The sequence below is a fragment of the Scatophagus argus genome, chromosome 15 (genome assembly GCF_020382885.2).
Source record: "Scatophagus argus isolate fScaArg1 chromosome 15, fScaArg1.pri, whole genome shotgun sequence".
Lineage (NCBI taxonomy): Eukaryota > Metazoa > Chordata > Actinopteri > Scatophagidae > Scatophagus > Scatophagus argus.
The window spans coordinates 22,018,354-22,038,464 of record NC_058507.1 but is presented as its reverse complement, the minus strand read 5'-3'; the positions used below and the strand labels follow the sequence as shown (position 1 = coordinate 22,038,464).

Here is a 20,111-nt window from a genome sequence, read left to right as displayed (position 1 = left end):
ATGAACTGCAAGAGATGATGTATTGAGAGGCTGTGAGGAAATTTGAACACTTGCAGAATGTTAAAAAAATTAATGTTGAAATGTAACAATGTGGTGGATACATTTCTACTTGTTCTATGAGACAGATCCTTTGTTTTGTCTTTTTGGAAAGAAAAACTTGGCTTAACAACCTATAAGAATGCCCACAATTGAGTTTATTAGGGGATAAATCTCTCACCCACGAGCTTCCTAAAGCAAAGTTTGGGCAGCAGTTACAGGTTGTTTTTTTTTTTGTTTTGTTTTGTTTTGTTTTGTAATCACCAGATTAATTTGCTGTAAGCGAAAGAGCTCCCACAGACCAGTATACAGAGCAGAATAAACTCATGAACAGAGACTATGTCCTTTAAAAATAGCTGAGGTAAACAATGTCCAAAGTAAACCAAGCCAGAATATATTTCTGACATACACAAGTTGTTATCTGCTCCTGGGAAGTCAACTTTACTTATTTACCTGATGTTACCCTCAAAGCACAACAGACAAATCAAATGTGATGCTTTACTTTAATCATGCCAACAGTTTTACTAAAAGATAGTGTAAAGGTATTTTGGGGCATGCTATAGCTGCACTTCAGGTAGGTGTGTTTATACCTAAATGTACGAGCGTGTGTATGTGCATTTATGTTCATATCAGAGTTTTAGATTCAGACTCTGCAGTCACAGATATAGCAGTTTAAACCTGTCAGGAGATGACAACAGGAAGGGAGTTAGTTCGGCTGCTGATTTGAATGTTTATCAACAACGTCAGTAGATAGAGCTGCAGCAGTAACACACAGATCATGGAGTCCTCAGGTGACGAATTCTGTAGATTCAGTGTTACATTTTTCCTTAAAATATGGACATGTTCATAATGTGGAGAAAAAACATTCATAAATCTGATTAGAAATGAGTGTGGACCACGTAAGAGTGGTTACCAATCGGACACACAGCTCAAATTGTCCCCAGGGCCCCAGAGTTAATCTGGCCGTGGTATGCATGTATGTATGAATGAGTATGATTTTTTTTTTTGTTTTTTTTTTTTAGAAGAAGAAGAATCAGCTTTATTGGCAGTATATATATTTTTACATACACACACTGAATTTGTTTCCTGCATTTAACCCATGGGAGCAAATTGGGAGTTAAGTGCCTTGCTCAAGGGCACATCAGCTGGCTAATTGGGGGGGGGGGCATTTGTCACATTAATCACTCCACCACACCCATAATTCTTCTTGCCTGCCCAGTGGGGGAATTGAACCGGTGACCCTCCGATCACAAACTGCTTCTCCAACCTCTAGGCCACGGCTGCCCACCGAAATGGATGTATGTTCGGCTGTGTGTGTGTGTGTGTTTTATTTTATCCTAATAATCATCCGTGTGCCTTCCTGAGGCCACCACCAAAACAAAAGCGGAGCTCTGATGTTCCCAACTTTGACACTTGCCATGTCACCGTGCAGCCATTTTGATAATTTTACATTAAAAGAGGTGAGTCGCTGGCAGCAGAATCTGCCTTTCGCTGCCTTTAATCAATGAAAACGTTTTTGTGAGCCTCCCGAGTGCAAGTTGAGCCGAAGATAAATATTGGCAGAAAAGAAAAATGTGTCATCCTCCCCGATCGAGGGGGACATAATGATATTCAAAAGGAGACCCCCTGCTGAGATGCAAGGCAAACTGTTCCTAAGCAACAAAACACAGTTTGCCTCTACATGTGCTCAGGATGAGGCTGGTGGTGGGGTTTTGGGGGAAGTGTGTCTATCTTTGTGTGTGTGTGTGTGTTCCTGACAACTTAAACCAGCAGTTAGTTTGATGTGTGTGTCATTTCTTCTGTCTCCTATAAGTGTGTAGTTGTCTCTTTGGGAATGATTTCTTGTTTTAAGTCTCTTTAGGTGTGTGTTGTCAGTGTCTGTCAATTCTCTGTGTGTGTGAGCATGCATGCATCTGCTTCATTGCGTGTCTCGGTGTGTGTGTGTGTGTCTTCTCTCCATGGATTAAAGGGTGTTAGGGAGCAGTGACCAGCATCAGTGAGAGTGGATTCACTGCAGATATTGCTACACACTCAGGCATACATGACTTACTGCAGATGATAGCTTGTATTAGGTATAATGGAGGAACATAAATCATCTGAAGACAAATGTTAAAGAGCTCACTGCCACGTCATTTGGTGCTGTCACAGTATACTAGCAACAAATGAATTCATTAATAAAAAAACAACAGGAGCCAATCTCATATTCATCTAAAGTTCTTTGGTTTCATAACTTATTTAAGAGTAAAGCTATAGAGCTTATTTTTTTAGGGCCAAAAGGCAACCACAAAATGCAGAGTATTATGTGCTGAGTACATCTGAGATGCAAAATGTTTTCCAAGACTACGAAGTAGAGGAGCATCACACTACACTGGGTGGCTACATACGCAGACACACTGAGCCAGCATGTGTGAAATCCATCCATATTTAAGAGTAAATATGCATGCAGTAAAACTATTTAAATGGGTATTTCATAAGTATTTAGTATTGCAATTTTCTAATGTTGGAGGAGTCATACAAATGAAGAAAGAACAGGGCAAAGTGGTGAAGCAGTGGCAGGAATATCCTGCCTTTTATCTCTTGTATGAAGGAAGCACCAAAAAGTAGATTCTACCAAACCGATAACACAAGCAGTAAAAGAATGTTTCAACCTCAGCTTTTCAGCCAATGTGGACAACAAGTCCTTATAGGGCTCAGAAAAATATGGATATATTTTGACCATGTACATTTCCAGAGGAAATGGACACACTCCTTCTGATGAAGATCAGGTGATGTGATTCAAAGGTCCAGATCGGTTGACATCTTCTCGACAAACAGTGGCATCGGTTTGTTAGACCCTACCTGGATGACCAACGCTCACCTGTTCAAATACCTCTGATTTGTAGCACAGGCTTGTCTGTTAGAAATGTGTCTGAGGTAACAACTTTTGAAGCATCATGAGGGTTGTTTTCTCAGATTTGACAACGATTCCATTGTGACCTATATGCAAAAAATTGAAGGGGTGCCCCTATGAGAGTTTCTTCTTTTGGCTATTCACATAGACTGAAGAGGGATAATTAAAGCTCATCAAGCTGTTTTTGAGGCTTGGGAAATGTTTGTCTGCTAATATGTGCTGTTACTTTGTCACCAGTTGATATAGTCAGTTCGTAAAAGCTTTTACACTTTTTGTTTAGAGTTCTCAGCTGCACCAGGTACTACATTTTATGTTTCTATGGCGTTATGTATGGGATAAGCATAAGTACGGGGATGTCATCATGAGCACTGCTAGTCATCAGGACTAAAGAATCAAAGGGCAGAACCTTAAGAATCTCAAACCTTTAAATTTGTGAAAACATTCCCAATATCCATGTTTCCTTTGTCTATTGTTCAGTCACAGCTAGTCAAAGTTCAATTCAGTTCAGTGTGGATGGCTGCTGATGTACATCATAAGTTGTGCATTTCATAAAAAGCAAAGCATTTTCTCACAGATTATGAAAAATAAGAACACAAAGAAATCCCGTAATCATCACCTTTTAAGTGAGCGTGTCTCAAGCCTGGCAGCAAATGTATAATCTAAGACTGCCATCTAGTGGCACAACACTGGTAGTAAAATTTAGCACTTCGAATGAAATCAAACCAACCCAAAAAGGAGCTTTTCTGAACTCTAGGCTAGAGGTCAAAGGTCATTTTTATAACACAGGTAGATCTTTGTGCTGCATTTTTCACTATTACATTAATCTATTATTTGACATGTTCAAAAGATTTGCAGTGTTTATGTTTCAGCCTGGTGCTGCAAATGTTGAATCCGGTGTAAAGGTCTGCCCTAACACAGAGTTGGACACATTATTCAACAAATAGGCCTATAATTGCAATTTATTACAAGTATTGTCACTGCCTATTTACCTATTGAGCTATTTTGGACTTGAAGCGTAAAATTTCTAAGGACCATAATGATGTGTTTCCAGGTTTCTTTACATTTACTTCAGATCATGATAAAATTAAAACCTGTTCCCTTTAACTACCACTTGGTTAAAAAAAAAAAAATGAAATAAATGTTTACAACATTTGTCTGATTGTGGCATAATCAAAATTGAATGAGATCATCAGGTTGCAAAATTCTAAAAGCTAAAAAGTATAGGCTCTTATACTAGTTTGTACAGTGTTCTCATTGACTTTTAGTCTATACAAAATTATGCATTACAAATACTCAAAACTTTTACTTAGAATATACTATGTAGAATGTAGTAACTGCGTGTAGACTCAAAAAAATAATCCCTGGGAACAAGTCTCCACAGTCAACTATCTTTCTTGCTGTACTGCAACTTTGACTGGTGTGTTTTCAAACAGCAACCAACAAATCCTGCAAGGTACGCCTTTAGGTAAATGTACTAGCACAACATAGTAATATCCATTACAATAAAAGTCTTGCATTCGGACACCTTTACTGAGTAACAGTACAGTGGGGCAGTCGTGGATCAGCGGTTAGGGTGTCGGACCCGTAACCGGTGGATCGCTGGTTCGATTCCCCGTCCCGGTGTCCATGGCTGAGGTACCCTTGAGCAAGGTACCTAACCCCCACTGCTCCCCGGGCGCTGCACGCGGTCGCCCACTGCCCCGGGTTTGCTGTGTGTGTGTGTGCACGTCACTTGGGTGGGTTAAATGCAGAGAACAAATTTCGTTGGAGTGAGTTCCCTCCAATGACAAAATATGTCACTTTACAGAAGTATTATCAGCTACTAATGTACTTAAAGCATCAAATGTGAGAGTAGTTGGCCCCTGTGACTAACACATTAATGCATATTAAGTAACATTTCACTGTTCGGGGTGGAACTAGATTTAACTACGTTATAAGCAGTTAGCTAGTTTAGTCCAGTGGTGGTATTTAAATGAAACCATGTGAGAAATGTAGAGGTAAAATGTTTCTTTGGTTGAGATGCTAACATTTGACAGACATCTCAAATGTGATAAGGGACCCAAGTAGACAGTAACTTGAAAAGTAATTACAGCTGTCAAAAACTACAGTATTTCCTGCTGAAGTGTAAACTGTCATAAAATGGAAATCCTTGGGATAAAAAAATGACTTATTGGAAGTAGCTGAAAATTGTACTAGTAATGTATTTCCTTTATTTCTATGTAATTCCCTCTGTTTGATAAATAACTGGTTGTAGTTTATTTTACTACAAAGCCTCATTTTGATCCACCCCATTAAAGTTGCTGCATTATGTTGTTGCTACAAACCCAACGCTTCTTGTATGTGTTTCAAATTAAAAGCGTTTGTGTATCAGTGGACATTTGCACCATATGCAAATGAACAGGATTAAACAACAATAAAGCAAAGTGGATCAGAATTAATCTGTTCAACCATTGTGTCAGTTTTGGTCACTTTGTTCTTTTGCAAATGCCAATGTAAGATCTTCAAACTTTCAGACAGAAATTATATATTTCAGATTACATGACTATGAGAATTATATATAATATAAATATATATATATATAATATTATATATGTATGTATTTACTATCAAAATCTGGGAGTCTCACTTTCACCAAAGTCCATGTTGTGTTTGTACTTGATATTCACAGATGGTGCAGTCAAAGTGTCTTGCAGCAGCTTGCGTCACAATATTTTCTAAATAAACACAACTAATTTCCCCATGTAGTAATTAAGTATGTACAGTGAAATAATTTGGTGTTCAGTTGTAACCCATTATGTACACTTTGGAGCTGCAAGTGGTAACATGAGAGATACAAAAATTAGCTACCATTTGTAACATTTATCCTTCCTGGATATCGGAAGCCAAATCACAGCAATTATGACCCGAAAATGCCTACTTTGGAGTTTAACAAGTTCATTACGCAAATTAACTTCCTAATTAACTTTTGGCTTCATATGCACTTTCATCTGCTTTTTGAGAGTGCTATTAAGTAACGGCCAGCACACAAGAGCCCAAACAAAGCTGTGTCTAAATACAACAGGGGCAGGAGAATGGGCCACTTAGAAATCAGACCTAATCAAAGTCCCAGCATGAACAGAAGGACACTTGGCATGTGCTGGCTGAAATACTGCATACTAATACTTTCAACCTAAATGGCTAATACAGTTTACTAAAGAGCTCAGGAAAATTAGAAGGAAAAAAATAACTTTATATGTAGTTTTGTTTTTTTTTATTCACATAATGTATCCGGGTGACCTCGACTCTCAGTAGTTACAGGGGCTGTTCTTTAACAAGTACTCGGCCTGGAACGAGACAAACCAAAAGAAATGATCACATTCAAAATCTAGTGAAGTCAGATGTAAAGAATAACGACTGAGGGTAATACCAGGAAGTCCACGGGGTCCTGTGGTTGGGCTTTGGAGCATTCGATCAGGCCCTGGGTCAGAGTGGGCATGATGTGCTCCATCAGGTAGTTCCTCATAGGCACAGACTGGGCCTCCAGCAGCTCCTCCTCCTGCTTCCTCATAACCTCCAAACCTTTGGACTGACATGCAGAGAATGGATGAAACCACATAACATAAAAATATCAATATCATATCATATCTGTCAATCTTTAATACCTGAAGGATAATTCTGGTTTAGTATAATATGGGTGTGGGAGTTGTAGAATTTTCTGTGAAAACTACAAAAAATAAATAGGTAAAAATAATAAGAAAAAGAATAACCAGATGGATAAGACAAGCAGACAGGTTGTAAAACGCCAACACTTATTCAGATAAAACATTTTACTTGGTATGGTTAAACCTGACAGGTCAGTAATAATCCTCCTTGACACAGGAAACACATATTTTATAAAAGACATTTTTCTTGTCTTGTCATCATGCATACATCTACCATCAACTAACAGAAATGATGGGCAACAAAAACTATAAAAATAAAACCCATATTGAAGTAAAACATAATTATCCTTTAGCTTAGAACTGGCTTATACTGAGCTGTGAGTGCAATGTTACTGTGTAGTTAAAGACAATGTGAAACACTGTAGCCTCCCATTCAGTCTTAGACTTATAAATGAGCCCAAGATTGCAATACGAAACAACGGATATCTCCAACTTCTCCTCTTATCTACGTGTGCGTATGGCCATCAGCCATGGAGAACTGATGTGACTTTTGAGTTTAAATCCTTTTCGCCCTTTGACACACCCTGCTCTCAACAAAAACAGATCAAAGTCACAGTAATCCTGTCTAATGTATACAGTAGGATAACTGTTGTTATATGTCACCGGTCAATATGAAAATAATTCTCCTTGGAATCAAAACAATCTGGACCAAAGATGATTAAAATGGTAAGCATGAAAACCCTTTATTTCTAACCTAATGTCTGCTTATCAGTCTGATAAACTGACACAGGGCCGTATTTACTAAGAAAACTGCATTGTGCAAATATGATCTATTTTTCATTGCATTTGTTCATTGCATTGCAAAATTTGTTCAAGAAAATTAGAAAAACTGTAATATATTAGGAGAAATTAAGTGCATCCATGGGAAAACAAAAAGGAAATATATAATAAAACAAATCAAAAATTCACAAAATAAATCACATCCTATCTTAAAGAGTTAATAGTACCCTATTATCCCACCAGAGCTTTGCGTTCCCAAAATGCAGGGCTACTTGTGGTTCCTAGAGTCCTCAAAAGTAGATTGGGAACCAGAGCCTTTAGTTATCAAGCTCCTCTACTATGGAACCATCTTCCGGTTTCGGTCCGGGAGGCGGACACCCTCTCTATATTTAAGAGTAGACTAAAAACTTTCCTCTTTGATAAAGCTTATAGTTAGGGCTGGCCTAGCCTGGCTCCCAGTTACAGGCTGCTGCTATAGCTCTGAGGTTTCTGCCTTACTAAAAAGCCGTTTTTCCTCGCCACTGTCGCCAAGTACTTGGTCAAGGGGGAATGTTGGGTTCGCTGTATTACAAACTTTAATTAAAAAGTTTAGTCTAGACCTGCTCTAATTCAAAAGTGTCATGAGATAACTATATATAAATAACTGAACTGAACTGAATTGAATTGAATTGAATTAAACACAAGGCACCTCAACTAAGAGATAGAGAGGGTGGGCAGAGCAGGTGGAGGAGGAGATAGTGCTATGAATGTCAAGTTAAATGCGGCCTAGCATACGTTGAAGTGTAAGCCGGTATCCAGTCTAGCTTCCAAGTCACGGGTGCCCAGTCCTGCTTCAAAGTCAATGGAGCCCAGTCCTGATCTCCTGAACTGTGACCAGTCAGCTAGGCGGTTCCACCCACATGGCCAGCTTCCAGAGAGGCTCCGCCTTTTCCGCTGGTTTCCAGTCCAGCAGCCAGAGGGGCTCCATCTTTTCCGCCTGTTTCCAACCCAGGCCTCCAGAGGGGCTCCACCTTCACCATCAACCTCCAGTCAGGTCTCCAGAGGTCTTCTGTCTGTTCTCCTGCCAGGTCTCTGCCTCACCACTGTTATCCTGACCCTGGATCGTCCACCCACGGTACCTGATTTGTCCCTCCTCCAGAGCTCCCCCACCAGCTTGTTTTGGATGTTTTTAGATCAGATATTATTTAGGAACAACTGGGAGCCATCTTAAGTTTGCTTCTGTTCACTGATTTTGGTAGTTTCTTTTACTGAAGTATTTTGTTCATCTTACCCTCATGTCAGTGTGAACACACTGGGTTCTCCTTTCAGTGACATTCTTAACTGCCTTAGAACATCTGCACCAGAGTTGTTGACAGAGCAAGCGCCATCCAGTTAGACTGTAAGAAGTGGTTGAACACTAATAAAGTTTTTTCCACAGTCTGATGTGCATGTGATGCTTGGGCAAGTCTCGTCATAGAACGGGTCGTGGGAACATAAGGAGTTTTATAATGGGATGTAAGGCACAGTACAATGCCAAAGCAACAGTAAGACATCTGCTGTGTGAAATGTTACGTACAGCTCATACGTCTTTTTTAATTCACCGTGTACAGTGTACAGTGTACAGAGGGATAAACATACCAAACAATACCGGAACACAGTCTTATCTCTTCTGGACTTCCATGATCACATCAGCTGTGTTTGATAGTTAACTGAAGTGAAGCACCACATATTCTTATCTAAAGGGTACCCCAACATCTAAACCATCATTTTCCTTCCAGTACCTACCCACTCCTCCCAGCATGCAGCCCTGTATCTGTCCTCCTCTGCCTCCTTCCTGTCCTCCTCAGCCTTCTCCTGGGCTTCGCTCCTCATCCTCTTCTCAGCCTTCCTCCTCTCCTCTTCCTCCACCTCCTGGCTGCTGGGGCTGTAGTTCTTTGGCTGGCCCACTGTGTCAAAAATCTTCTGCATCAGAAGAAGGCAGTCATTTTCACTGCTGCTGGTGATCTCTGACAGGATGAGAGGATGACAAGGTCAGATTTGATATGATGAATATCAACTGTCAGTGATAGGCTGAATCTGACAGATTCGCTTTATTGGCTCATATACAGTGTGTGCATGCATGTGTGTGTGTACGTGTTTTATCAACATTTAAGGTGTCGAAATCTAAGAATAATAATCAGCCATCTGTCCAATGAACACTCTGTACATCACCCACACAGAGGATGAGATCATGCTTTTACCCAGGTACAGAGGGGTGATGCCCAGCTCATCAAAGTAGTTGTCAACAGTTTCATCTTCTAAGCTGTTCTCTCTGTATATGGCCAGTTGTCGAAGGAAGTGCTCCATCTCATAGTTGTGGTCCTGCACCAGCCTCTCGGGCAAATTCATGACCCGATCCTTCAGGAAGGCATCTGACGAATCAAGGCAAAGCACAAACTCTGTGGCACACACAAGGAAACCATTAGAAATACTACAACACTGGACACTGAAAGGTTAAGATCTTTTTTGTTGAAACCTTTATGAATACTTTTGTGGTAACTGAAAACTTGTTGCAACTATTTAAGGTGGCATATTGGTAGATTGTAGTCCCGACTGATACAAGCTCTGAAGGTTTAAATCTCATTACTGTAGGGTACCCATGGGAAAAATGGGATTGTAGTGCACTGCAGAAACCTGGCATAATGCTCTCGTTGTATGAAGAAATCAGGGACGTTCCATCTTTTGATTCATGTTCTTCAGCTAAAAAAGAAAAAAAGAAAAAAAACCAACATATCAATGTGTATGTATAGTATCTATGCTGAAGTGAGTGTAGGTATGTAATTCTAACACCAGTATATATGTCAGTGTCTCACCATAGAAAAGCTCTTTAGCTTGTTCATATGTTTTGGGGAAGCCATCAAGGACAAAACCCTGGTTTCTGCATGGTTTGGACATCAGCTTATCCTTCACCACCTTCACCAATAGCTGGTCATCCAAAAGACCTCATGGACAGAATATTACAATGCCATTTTTCACATTATAATGTGGAAAAATAATATTAAAGAGACATCAATGATTTAATATTTCAGTTCCACAAATGTACTGTACAGAACATGATTATCTGTCCCCAACCCATCTACATTACAGTTTAATTTCATTATTACTGTACACCTGCCTACCAAATTATCATACCGTATATTATACTTAATTGTATTACATTTAATTTAATTTAGACTCTTATACTGTATTTGAACTTTTATGTCTGAGGTCTTAGATTTTAATTTTAACTTTACAAAGACAACAATGAAGAGGCTGTTGTTGAAAAGTTAAGGGAAGAGTGACTTGGGGTCAACCCCCGCAAGAACAGCATGCCTGGTATGAGGTTTTCTCAGTTTGTGTTGCAATTATATGTAGCTGCTCTGGATGACAGAATTCTGCCACTCGGCTTTTAGATCTTAAAGGTCCAGACAAATGAAGAATGTTCCATTATCACTGTAATCTGTCTGTCCTTTAAGTACTACCACTATTTTTCCAGGCCCAGCCAACAACAAGGCTTTCCTTCTTCTTGATTCGGTTCAGCCGAATTCAAAGTCCGACTGGCAAAGGAGAGGACGTTCCATACCCAGCCCAGTTTGTTGAGCAAAGAGGGCTGGGTACTGATCCCAGTTGACCTGAATGGGTAAAAGAACCTTCATGGTTCCTTCTCAACTGATATTTACACAGATTATTTTTACCAAAGATTTGCATAAATATTAGCTTGCACATCAGTAATTAAAATTTTTTGGATTTATTAGTAGTTAAGCTTATGAAATTGTGCTAAAATCACATACATGCTGTCACAAATCCTGTGGTTGGTCTGCTGCTTTCACACCAGAAATGAACAAGCACCAGAGAAACATCTGAAAGTGGAACGAAGCCTTCACACCAGCCTAGACAAACTGCACCAAGTGGATGAACATGCTAGGGTCCAGTCAATGTCATTTTTAGAGTTTTGGAAATATTACCCAGACAGTGGTTGCACTTGCAAGTTTGCATATCATAGAAGACTATAGATAGATAGATATCATAGTGGACTATAGATCTTGGTGGAGGTCTATGCTCTCTGAGTACCCTTCTAGTTCCATTGTGAGTTCTATGGTGGACCACAAACACAGTGTGTGTTTCTGGAGCTGTATGTAAGTGGTGCCGGTCAGGTAAACTCTAGCTGTTCACAGTGTGTACCTTCATTCTGCTCCGTGCTACCATTCGGGTGGTTTAGCACCTTCTGGGCGTCTGCTGTGGAGTCTTCACTCTCTGCATCTGGATCAACATTCTTCAAAGCACTGATGTAATGGAGTTTGTAGTGTTCACAGAGCTGTTTGGACACTGTGCTCTTCCCCACCGCAGGAGGACCCAGTACACACAGACGGATGGGCTTGAAAAACATAGATTAAATAGCACAACTTCATTATCATCTGCAACTTTTCATCTACAATTTTTAGAAAGCTCACCATTTCATGATGTAACTAGATGACATATCTTTTAACACTAGTGTATTCTTGAACAGCAAAATATTTTGAATTTCTGCTTCAGTACCTACCAGCAGTCCTCTGGCCTGCCGGTATTCTTCTACCACCAAATCTATGTTCTCCACCAGACCATTCTCACACAACCAGTTGATAGGGAACAGTTTATTGAGATAGAGACTCTCCATACGAAGGTTGATCAGCATGGACTCAATTTCCATTACCTGTGAGGAAAAATGTCAGTAGATCACCTCTAAAGTTCATTAATGAGCACAATGTATTTGTTTTGCTAAATCTGTGTACAAGCAGGTACATAAAAAAAATAACAGATTGGGGTTTTCCAGTTCTGTAACTTCCAGTAACTTCTGAGCAGCACCTCTCACTATAGGGCAGGCTGTCAGAATATATAGACAAAAGTGTTGGAACACCTGACCATTACACCAACGGGGACATTAATATGAGTTGGTCCCACCTTTGCAGCTATAACAGCTTCCACTCTTCTGGAAAGGCCACAAGATTTTAGAGTGTTTCTGTGGGAATTTTTGCCCATTCAAGCAGTCGAGTCAGGCACTGATGGTGGATGAAAAGGCCTGTCTGGCAATCTCGCAATCCAGTTTATCCCAAAGATATTAGACAGGGTTGAGGTCAAGCTCTGAGCAGGCCAAAAACAGCCCCATACTACAAATGAATTCAATAATAAAGAGGTATGTCCCAATACTTTTGCTATATAGTGTATGGTTATAGAGTCCAGGTTTTGGTTGTGGTTTTGGTTTTGTGTACGCACAGCGACACCAAATCTAGCAATCTGATTCTGATGTAAAGACTACAGGAAGCAGCACAGAGTCACTGCACCCAGCTGCTGATTCCAAAGAAATATTCTAGGGATGCACAATATTGGAATTGCAGTGTATACAATTTAGCAATATTTCACAACTCATTTTGGCCACTACTGATACATGCAGGTTTTTTTCCTCACTTAGTCACATTAATGTATTATTATCACGCCTACTCTCATTATGGCCCCCTGGAGGATGCAGACATAAAGTACAATGCTCTTCAAAATGTACACATTCTCTGGGCAAAATAACAATAACTGTCTTTTTGGCCTGTCATACTGGCAGAAATGTTCATTCAAAGCCTTCACTGGCCAATACAGTGATGTGCTAATAGCACTGTACATTCATGCCTCTATATCTCCAATACATATAAATATATACATATATGTGTAATTAGTAGCTTAGCAGTTATTGATGGATTTATTTGTAAACTTTGAATGAAGCCAGGTTAGCTGTTGAATCTTAACAGTAAGCTAAGCAAGCCACATCTGATTTAAGCTCCATACTAAACACACAGACATGGGATTGATATCCCATCTTGTCATTTCGTTCATGGGGAAAGAAAGTTCTCCAAGCACTGCAGTCATGTACAGTGGTATGAAAAAGTTTGGGCACCCCTGATCATTTTCAGGATTTTCCTTTATAAATCATTGGTTGTTCGGATCAGCAATTTCAGTTAAATATATCATATAGCAGACAAACACAGTGATATTTCAGAAGTGAAATGAAGTTTATAGGATTAACAGAAAGTGTGCAACAATTACTTAAACAACATTAGGCAGGTGCATAAATTTGGGCACCCTTGTTGTTTTATTGATTTGAGTACCTTTAGCACTAATTATTGGAACACAAAGTTTGTTTGGTAAGCTCATTGACCCTTGACCTACATACACAGGTGAATCCGATCATGAGAAAGGGTATTTCAGGTGGCCAGTAGCAAGTTGTTCTCCCTTTTGCATCTTCTCTGAGGAGTGGCAACATGGGAGCCTCAAAACAACTCTCAAATGACCTGAAAACAAAGATTGTCCAACATCATGGTTTAGGGGCAGGATACAAAAAGCTGGCTCAGAGATTTAAGCTGTCAGTTTCCACTGTGAGGAACATAGTGAGGAAATGGAAGACCACAGGCACAGTCCTAGTTAAGGCCCGGAGTGGCAGGCCAAGAAAAATCTCTGATAAGCAGAGGTGAGGAATGGTGAGAACGGTCAAACTCAACCCACAGACCAGCTCCAAAGACCTACAACATGATCTTGCTGCAGATGGTGTCACTGTGCATCGTTCAACTATTCAGCGCACTTTGCACAAGGAGATGCTGTATGGGAGAGTAATGTGGCGGAAGCCTTTTCTACGCACATGCCACAAACAGAGTCGCTTGAGGTATGCTAAAGCACATTTGGACAAGCCAGCTTCCTTTTGGAATAAGGTGCTGTGGACTGATGAATGTACAGTTGAGTTATTTGGACATAACAAGGGGCGGTATGCATGGCGGAAGAAGAACACAGCATTCCAAGACAAACACTTGCTACCCACAGTAAAATTTGGTGGTGGTTCCATCATGCTGTGGGGCTGTGTGGCCAGTGCAGGTACTGGCAATCTTGTAAAAGTTGAAGGTCGCATGGATTCCAGTCAGTATCAGCAGATTCTTGCCAACAATGTTCAAGAATCAGTGACAAAGTTGAAGTTGCGCCGGGGCTGGATACTTCAACAAGACAACGACCCCAAACACTGCTCAAACTCTACAAAGGCATTCATGCAGAGGAACAACTACAACGTTCTGGAATGGCCATCTCAGTCCCCAGACCTGAACATTATTGAAAATCTGTGGTGTGATTTAAAGCGGGCTGTCCATGCTCGGAAACCATCAAACCTGACTGAACTGGAGATTTTTTGTAAAGAAGAATGGTCAAAAATACCTTCAACCAGACTCCAGACCCTCATTGGAAGCTATAGGAAGCGTTTAGAGGCTGTTATTTCTGCAAAAGGAGGATCTACGAAATATTGATGTCATTTTTCTGTTGTGGTGCCCAAATTTATGCACCTGCCTAATGTTGTTTAAGTAATTATTGCACACTTTCTGTTAATCCTATAAACTTCATTTCACTTCTGAAATATCACTGTGTTTGTCTGCTATATGATATATTTAACTGAAATTGCTGATCCGAACAACCAATGATTTATAAAGGAAAATCCTGAAAATGATCAGGGGTGCCCAAACTTTTTCATACCACTGTATAATAAAACAACAAGAACATGTACATTTAAGTCCTGTATGAGGAAGGCTTCCTCAAATGGCTTTTTCTGGATCTTCCCAGGTCCAAGCGCAGAGGAAATTGTCTGGTGGAGAAACAACTCACACATCATTATATCCTCATCTGTATATACGACCAACATGAAATATTTACATAAATATACATTAGTATACTGTATCACTGCATCACAAATGTAAGAAGGCCTGACACACTGTTATGTTTGTGTAAAACAATATAAAATTCTAAGCTTGTAACTCACATTGAAAGGTTTATTTTTTACATAAATGCACAGTTTTAGTTTTAAGACCTTTTTTTTTTAAGACTGCTTTGAACAGAATGTGAACATATAAAATTCAGACCATTCATAAGGACGTGCCTCTAATTGTTGATCAGTTGCTTTACATACCCTCACAATGTCCTCCATGGTATTGTTGGAATAGTCCACAGCGAGAAGGTAGTATGGCTCAGGCTGATGTTCAATCACATGCTGAATCACACTTTTTAACAAAGAAATAGAATTGTTTAGAAATAGCTTTGTATTTACTTTAAACGTAATTTCCATGACACCAATTCAAGTCAATATAGATCATATTTCTTAGAGCCTTTTCTTCTTTTTTGCAATCTGTAACCTCTTATCAATGACTGCTCATGTAAATTACTGAGAAAAAAATATGTATCGTTTGCGTGTGTGTGTCCAACCTTGCCAGGTCATTGATGTGAATCATGGGAATTATATTGTCGCCTTCTCCAAAGACAGGTATTTCATGTTCTTTTCCCAGCCATGATGTCTAATAACAGAGATCATTTCAATCAGTTACATGAAAACAGCCTGACTCCTTTGACGCCGTGATGGGTCCTAAGAATGGTGATGCTGGTCCATCCAACCTTGACCAGATTCAGATCTCTTGACAACTGTCCAGATTTGTCTGGTATTGATATTCATAATAATAATTCACAATCATGATGACCGTCTGATGTACTTTTTACTACTATCAGGTCAAAATTCACTTCAGTTTTCAACATGCAAACTCTGCAGAGAAGGGCCCAGACCAGGATTTGAACCTGGATCCCTCTCGCTATGAGGCAACAGTGCTAACAACTGCACCACCATGCTGCTTCAATTTGTATCACTTGGACCAAAATTAAAAATTCTATCATCAGTTATATTTGTCTATATTAATGTCATGCTTTCAATTACTGTTTCTTACACACATCCATTTTCCATACCACTTATCCATGAAGGTCACGGGGGGGGCGGGGGTTGGGCTGGAGTCTATCCCACCTAGGGACAATGTAGAGTAGCCAATTAACCTAATGTGCATGTTTTTGGTATTGTGGGAGGAAGCCGGAGTACCTGGAGAAAACCCACGCAGGCACAGGGAGAACATGCAAACTCCACATAGAAGGGCCCAGACCGGGATTCGAACCTCTGCTATGAGGCAACAGTGTTAACCACTGCACCACCGTGCCGCCCTTCTTACACACAATAATGTTGTATTTTTTTCTTTTGTAGCAGAAAATAAGCAAGAAGATATAATACACCCAGTTATCTGGATAAGAAACAGAGCCAGGAAACAGGCTAACAAATCCTTTTTATGGTGCAGCAGATAATATTTCATCCATATGGTTAGAAAAACCTTTGAGGATTAGGATGTCCCTGAGGCCTTGTGGTCTAAGGAATACACAAAGTAACTGCAATGGGATTGGGAAGTCATAACAAACACACGCTTCTTGCTTTCCATTTCTTTCCATATGTATTGCTTGTCTGATTTAAAGTACTTTGAATAGCTTTTCTTGCTGAAATGTGCGATGCAAATAAAAAAAAGCTAAGCCTCTCCCTGTCACCTGTCAAATGAAAGCAAAAAAACAAAAATAAAATGCTAAATATTTATGGAAATTGTGATTTATGGAAATACGTTCAGAACCTTGTGTGTGTTTCAAAGAGTATTTATTGATGCTTAGCTCTCTGACTGGAATGCAGTGCTAATACATAAGAAGCAAAAGCTGTGGCTGTTCAGTTTTAGACATGAAGACATGCAGATCTCAGGGAATACAATGAAACTCTACCTGACCACTGTTCATTTTGTCAACAAAAGCTGTGTCAAAGGCTATGTGTTGACAACTTTTTTTCCTTTCTTTTTTAAAAAACAGAATTAAATGAAAAGTAAATGCAAAGTATAAAGAAATGCATTTCAATATACAACTGAAAGATACTGTAAAAGATAGATGAATGGAACACAAGAGCTAAGACAAACTACAAAAAGAGATAATGTAACATTATGAAGTGCTGTGGCTGTGTACATAAGGCTAATTTTACTTGCAGCCAGCCTGTAGTCTTCAAATCCCACCTTGAAAAAGAAGTGGAAGATCTGCTCTCCCATCCCGTACTGCAGTCCTGATGCCACCACGTACGTCGAGAACAATGCCTTGTTCTAAAAGCAACAACCATTTGACACAATAATACTCAGACTGATATAAATCACGAGTCCTCTATACATGATGCAAGAACTCAGGAAGCGAAACTGACCGTTTTACCCATTTTGCTGACCCTTTTTTCCAGGTCAATGTATCGTTTGAAATGAGGATGTGCTCTTCTTCTCCAGAACAGATCATCAGTGAAAGGAAGATCTGGATCCTCCTGTTACACAGAACAGGTAACAATAAGGATGCTACCAACAGAACAGCATCCCACTCTAATATCAATCTGATACGGCCTGTGCTGGTGCGCATACAGACATAGGACATTGTAAAAATAAACAGTAATACTGGGGAATAGCTAAATTTCAGTCATCAGGAATAACACTAAATAGATGCAGGAATGCACAAAAACAATTCAGTACTATGGCCCATATTACAGCATGTAATGAAGAATAAAAAGGGATCCATGTTACACAAAATGATACCATGTCAGGCTGGACAGAGGTAGCATAGTGACCACTTACATGATCGACAGGCTTGCTGTGTGCCCAGGTCATCACAGTGGAGACAAGAATAAACATCTTTGGTCCAGAAAAATGGCCCATTTCATTGTGGAGAGCTACAAACACAACATAAGGAGAGTCGTGAACTGATTCATTGAGAATTTCCCCACTGAGGGACCAATAAATGCTTAGCTTGTCTTATCTTATTAATTATGCTACCATATTTAATTATTTTCCACCAGTTCAACCACATGCAAGGTTTTTGTTCATGTGTTGGCTGCAGCCGATCTGTCTATATACTGCTTAAATATAAACGACCGAGTCCATCCATCCATTTTCTATACCACTTATCCGTCAGGGTCGCAGGGGAGCTGGAGCCTATCCCAGCTGACTACGGGCGAGAGGCGGGGTTCACCCTGGACTGGTCGCCAGTCAATCGCAGGGCCAACACACAAAGACAATCACACACGCACACACTCACACCTAGGGGCAATGTAGAGTAGTCAATTAACCTAATATGCATGTTTTTGGTATTGTGGGAGGAAGCCGGAGAACCTGGAGAAAGCCCATGCAGGCACAGGGAGAACATGCAAACTCCACATAGAAGGGCCCAGACCGGGATTCAAACCTGGAACCCTCTTGCTATGAGGCGACAGTGCTAACCACTGCACCACCGTGCCGCCCGCGACCAATCCATATAGGCAAATTTTACTGGCACCTGGGACAGTTTTGTGTGTGGAGTGATTTTCCATGAAAAAGTCCCTTCTTAAAAGGGAAATAACAGAAATTCACACAAAGCTGAAAAATTACATACAGTTTTCAAACGACAGCATTTTATTTCAGTTTTTCAGACTTAGGGTGGGGGCCCATCATGGTACAATACGAGACGTAGATATGGTTAATGGAACTGATGTTTTGGTATCAGTAGTGTCTGCACAGTAGTAGCAGTTCTGAGACCAGATGGATCGTTCCCCAAAAAAGCTATTACTTGTTTCTGATAAATGACTTTGAAAGACTGGGAATTTTAAGACATAAAAATGGGGTTGCAGGCAAGAAAACATTAAGAAGTCCTGTTGTAAAGGTCCATTAGTAACACTGATGGACATACTGTCTGTGACTACCATAAACGAACACAGCGACATTGGCAGATAATGAACCACAAACTGATAGTACAAGCAATATTGCACACAAAAAGACAAATAGTGCCTGAATGAATCATCATGGGCTAAATAATGTTCATTTGTGATTGAATATTAAACTCTAGAGTGGTCAATCCTACATTACATTCTGTTGATGCATTTGTAGAGAAGTGCTCACCTGTAACAGCCCAGAAAGCCTCTTCGACCTGATCAGCATGCTGGGTAATGTTGTAGATAACAACATCACAGTCCATCAGTTTGGAGAGCAGATCTTCTCTGTTCAAGGGCTTCTGTACAAACAAGAAAATAAAAAAAAGGAGAAATGCCAGATATGACCCTGAAGTACATACGGTATACAACTACAGGGCAGCTGGAATACTCACTGAATACTCCTCCTGCACATATGGTCTGTCCTCAGACCTGTCCGAAGCGGTTCCAACGACGTGAAAGGTTCTGACCCCGCTGTGCTCTGTAGTGACTCCCTCCTCCTCCTCGGGATCAACAGGTGCTCCGAGCACACGTTCTGACAAGAGCTATCGAACAGAACTGACTTGTGATGCTGACCGAAGTCCTCCACGAGCTCGTCACCAGTGTGTGCTGCACTAGCTGATTTTCCAGCTCTTTACGCTACGGCTAATTACCAGCTCGACAAGCTCAATTTTGACATTCCATATTGAAATACACTTACCTTGGCAATGCACTTAGAAGCGTATGAGTCTATGTTGTTGATAAAAACTCTTATGGATGACGGTTTGAGCTTCTCCATCCTATGGGCTCCACCAATATCCTGTGTACGGCTGTTGGCAAGCGTTTTGATGTCCCGTTGCCATAGAGATAAGACGGCCCTCTCGAGCTAACAAGCTTTTAAGCGCGATGATGTGCGCATGCGTGATACCATAAGCGCTCACAGACAAACCGAACTGCTGATTTTGAACAAATTTGTTTATATATTGAGAAAGTAACACCACATTAAATAAACATATTCCTTCACATAACCTAAATGTACCGCAACAATACACAATGGTGCATTTCTTTATAGAAAGCTGTAAATAGACTGGTTGTGGATCAGATATTACATGTCAAAGCAGGAAACTGACCAGTGTATTCCACTCAGGGAAAGCAGCATCCTAACAATAATGTTGTTACAACATCGTCA

General features: G+C 40.2%; 1 protein-coding gene across 2 annotated transcripts; it reads right to left on the bottom strand.

Annotated features, from left to right (window-relative positions):
- Positions 1–5,484: 5,484 nt before the first annotated feature.
- ak7b (adenylate kinase 7b) lies at positions 5,485–20,027 on the bottom strand. Of its 2 annotated transcripts, none has more exons than XM_046413495.1 (17): positions 19,644–20,027; positions 19,339–19,488; positions 19,134–19,245; positions 17,838–17,932; positions 17,423–17,533; positions 17,244–17,327; positions 15,595–15,683; positions 15,302–15,392; positions 14,903–14,980; positions 11,885–12,034; positions 11,527–11,719; positions 10,179–10,307; positions 10,000–10,065; positions 9,567–9,737; positions 9,112–9,332; positions 6,333–6,491; positions 5,485–6,249 (listed from the first exon to the last, which is right to left on the bottom strand). In XM_046413495.1, exons 1-17 carry the CDS (start codon positions 19,719–19,721, stop codon positions 6,211–6,213), a joined length of 2,016 nt encoding a protein of 671 aa, XP_046269451.1. In that variant the 5' UTR covers positions 19,722–20,027; the 3' UTR covers positions 5,485–6,210. The 2 variants fall into 2 exon arrangements, with proteins under 2 accessions (XP_046269451.1, XP_046269450.1); XM_046413494.1 differs by having other exon boundaries at positions 5,487–6,249; positions 9,567–9,764.
- Between the last annotated feature and the right edge of the window lie 84 nt (positions 20,028–20,111).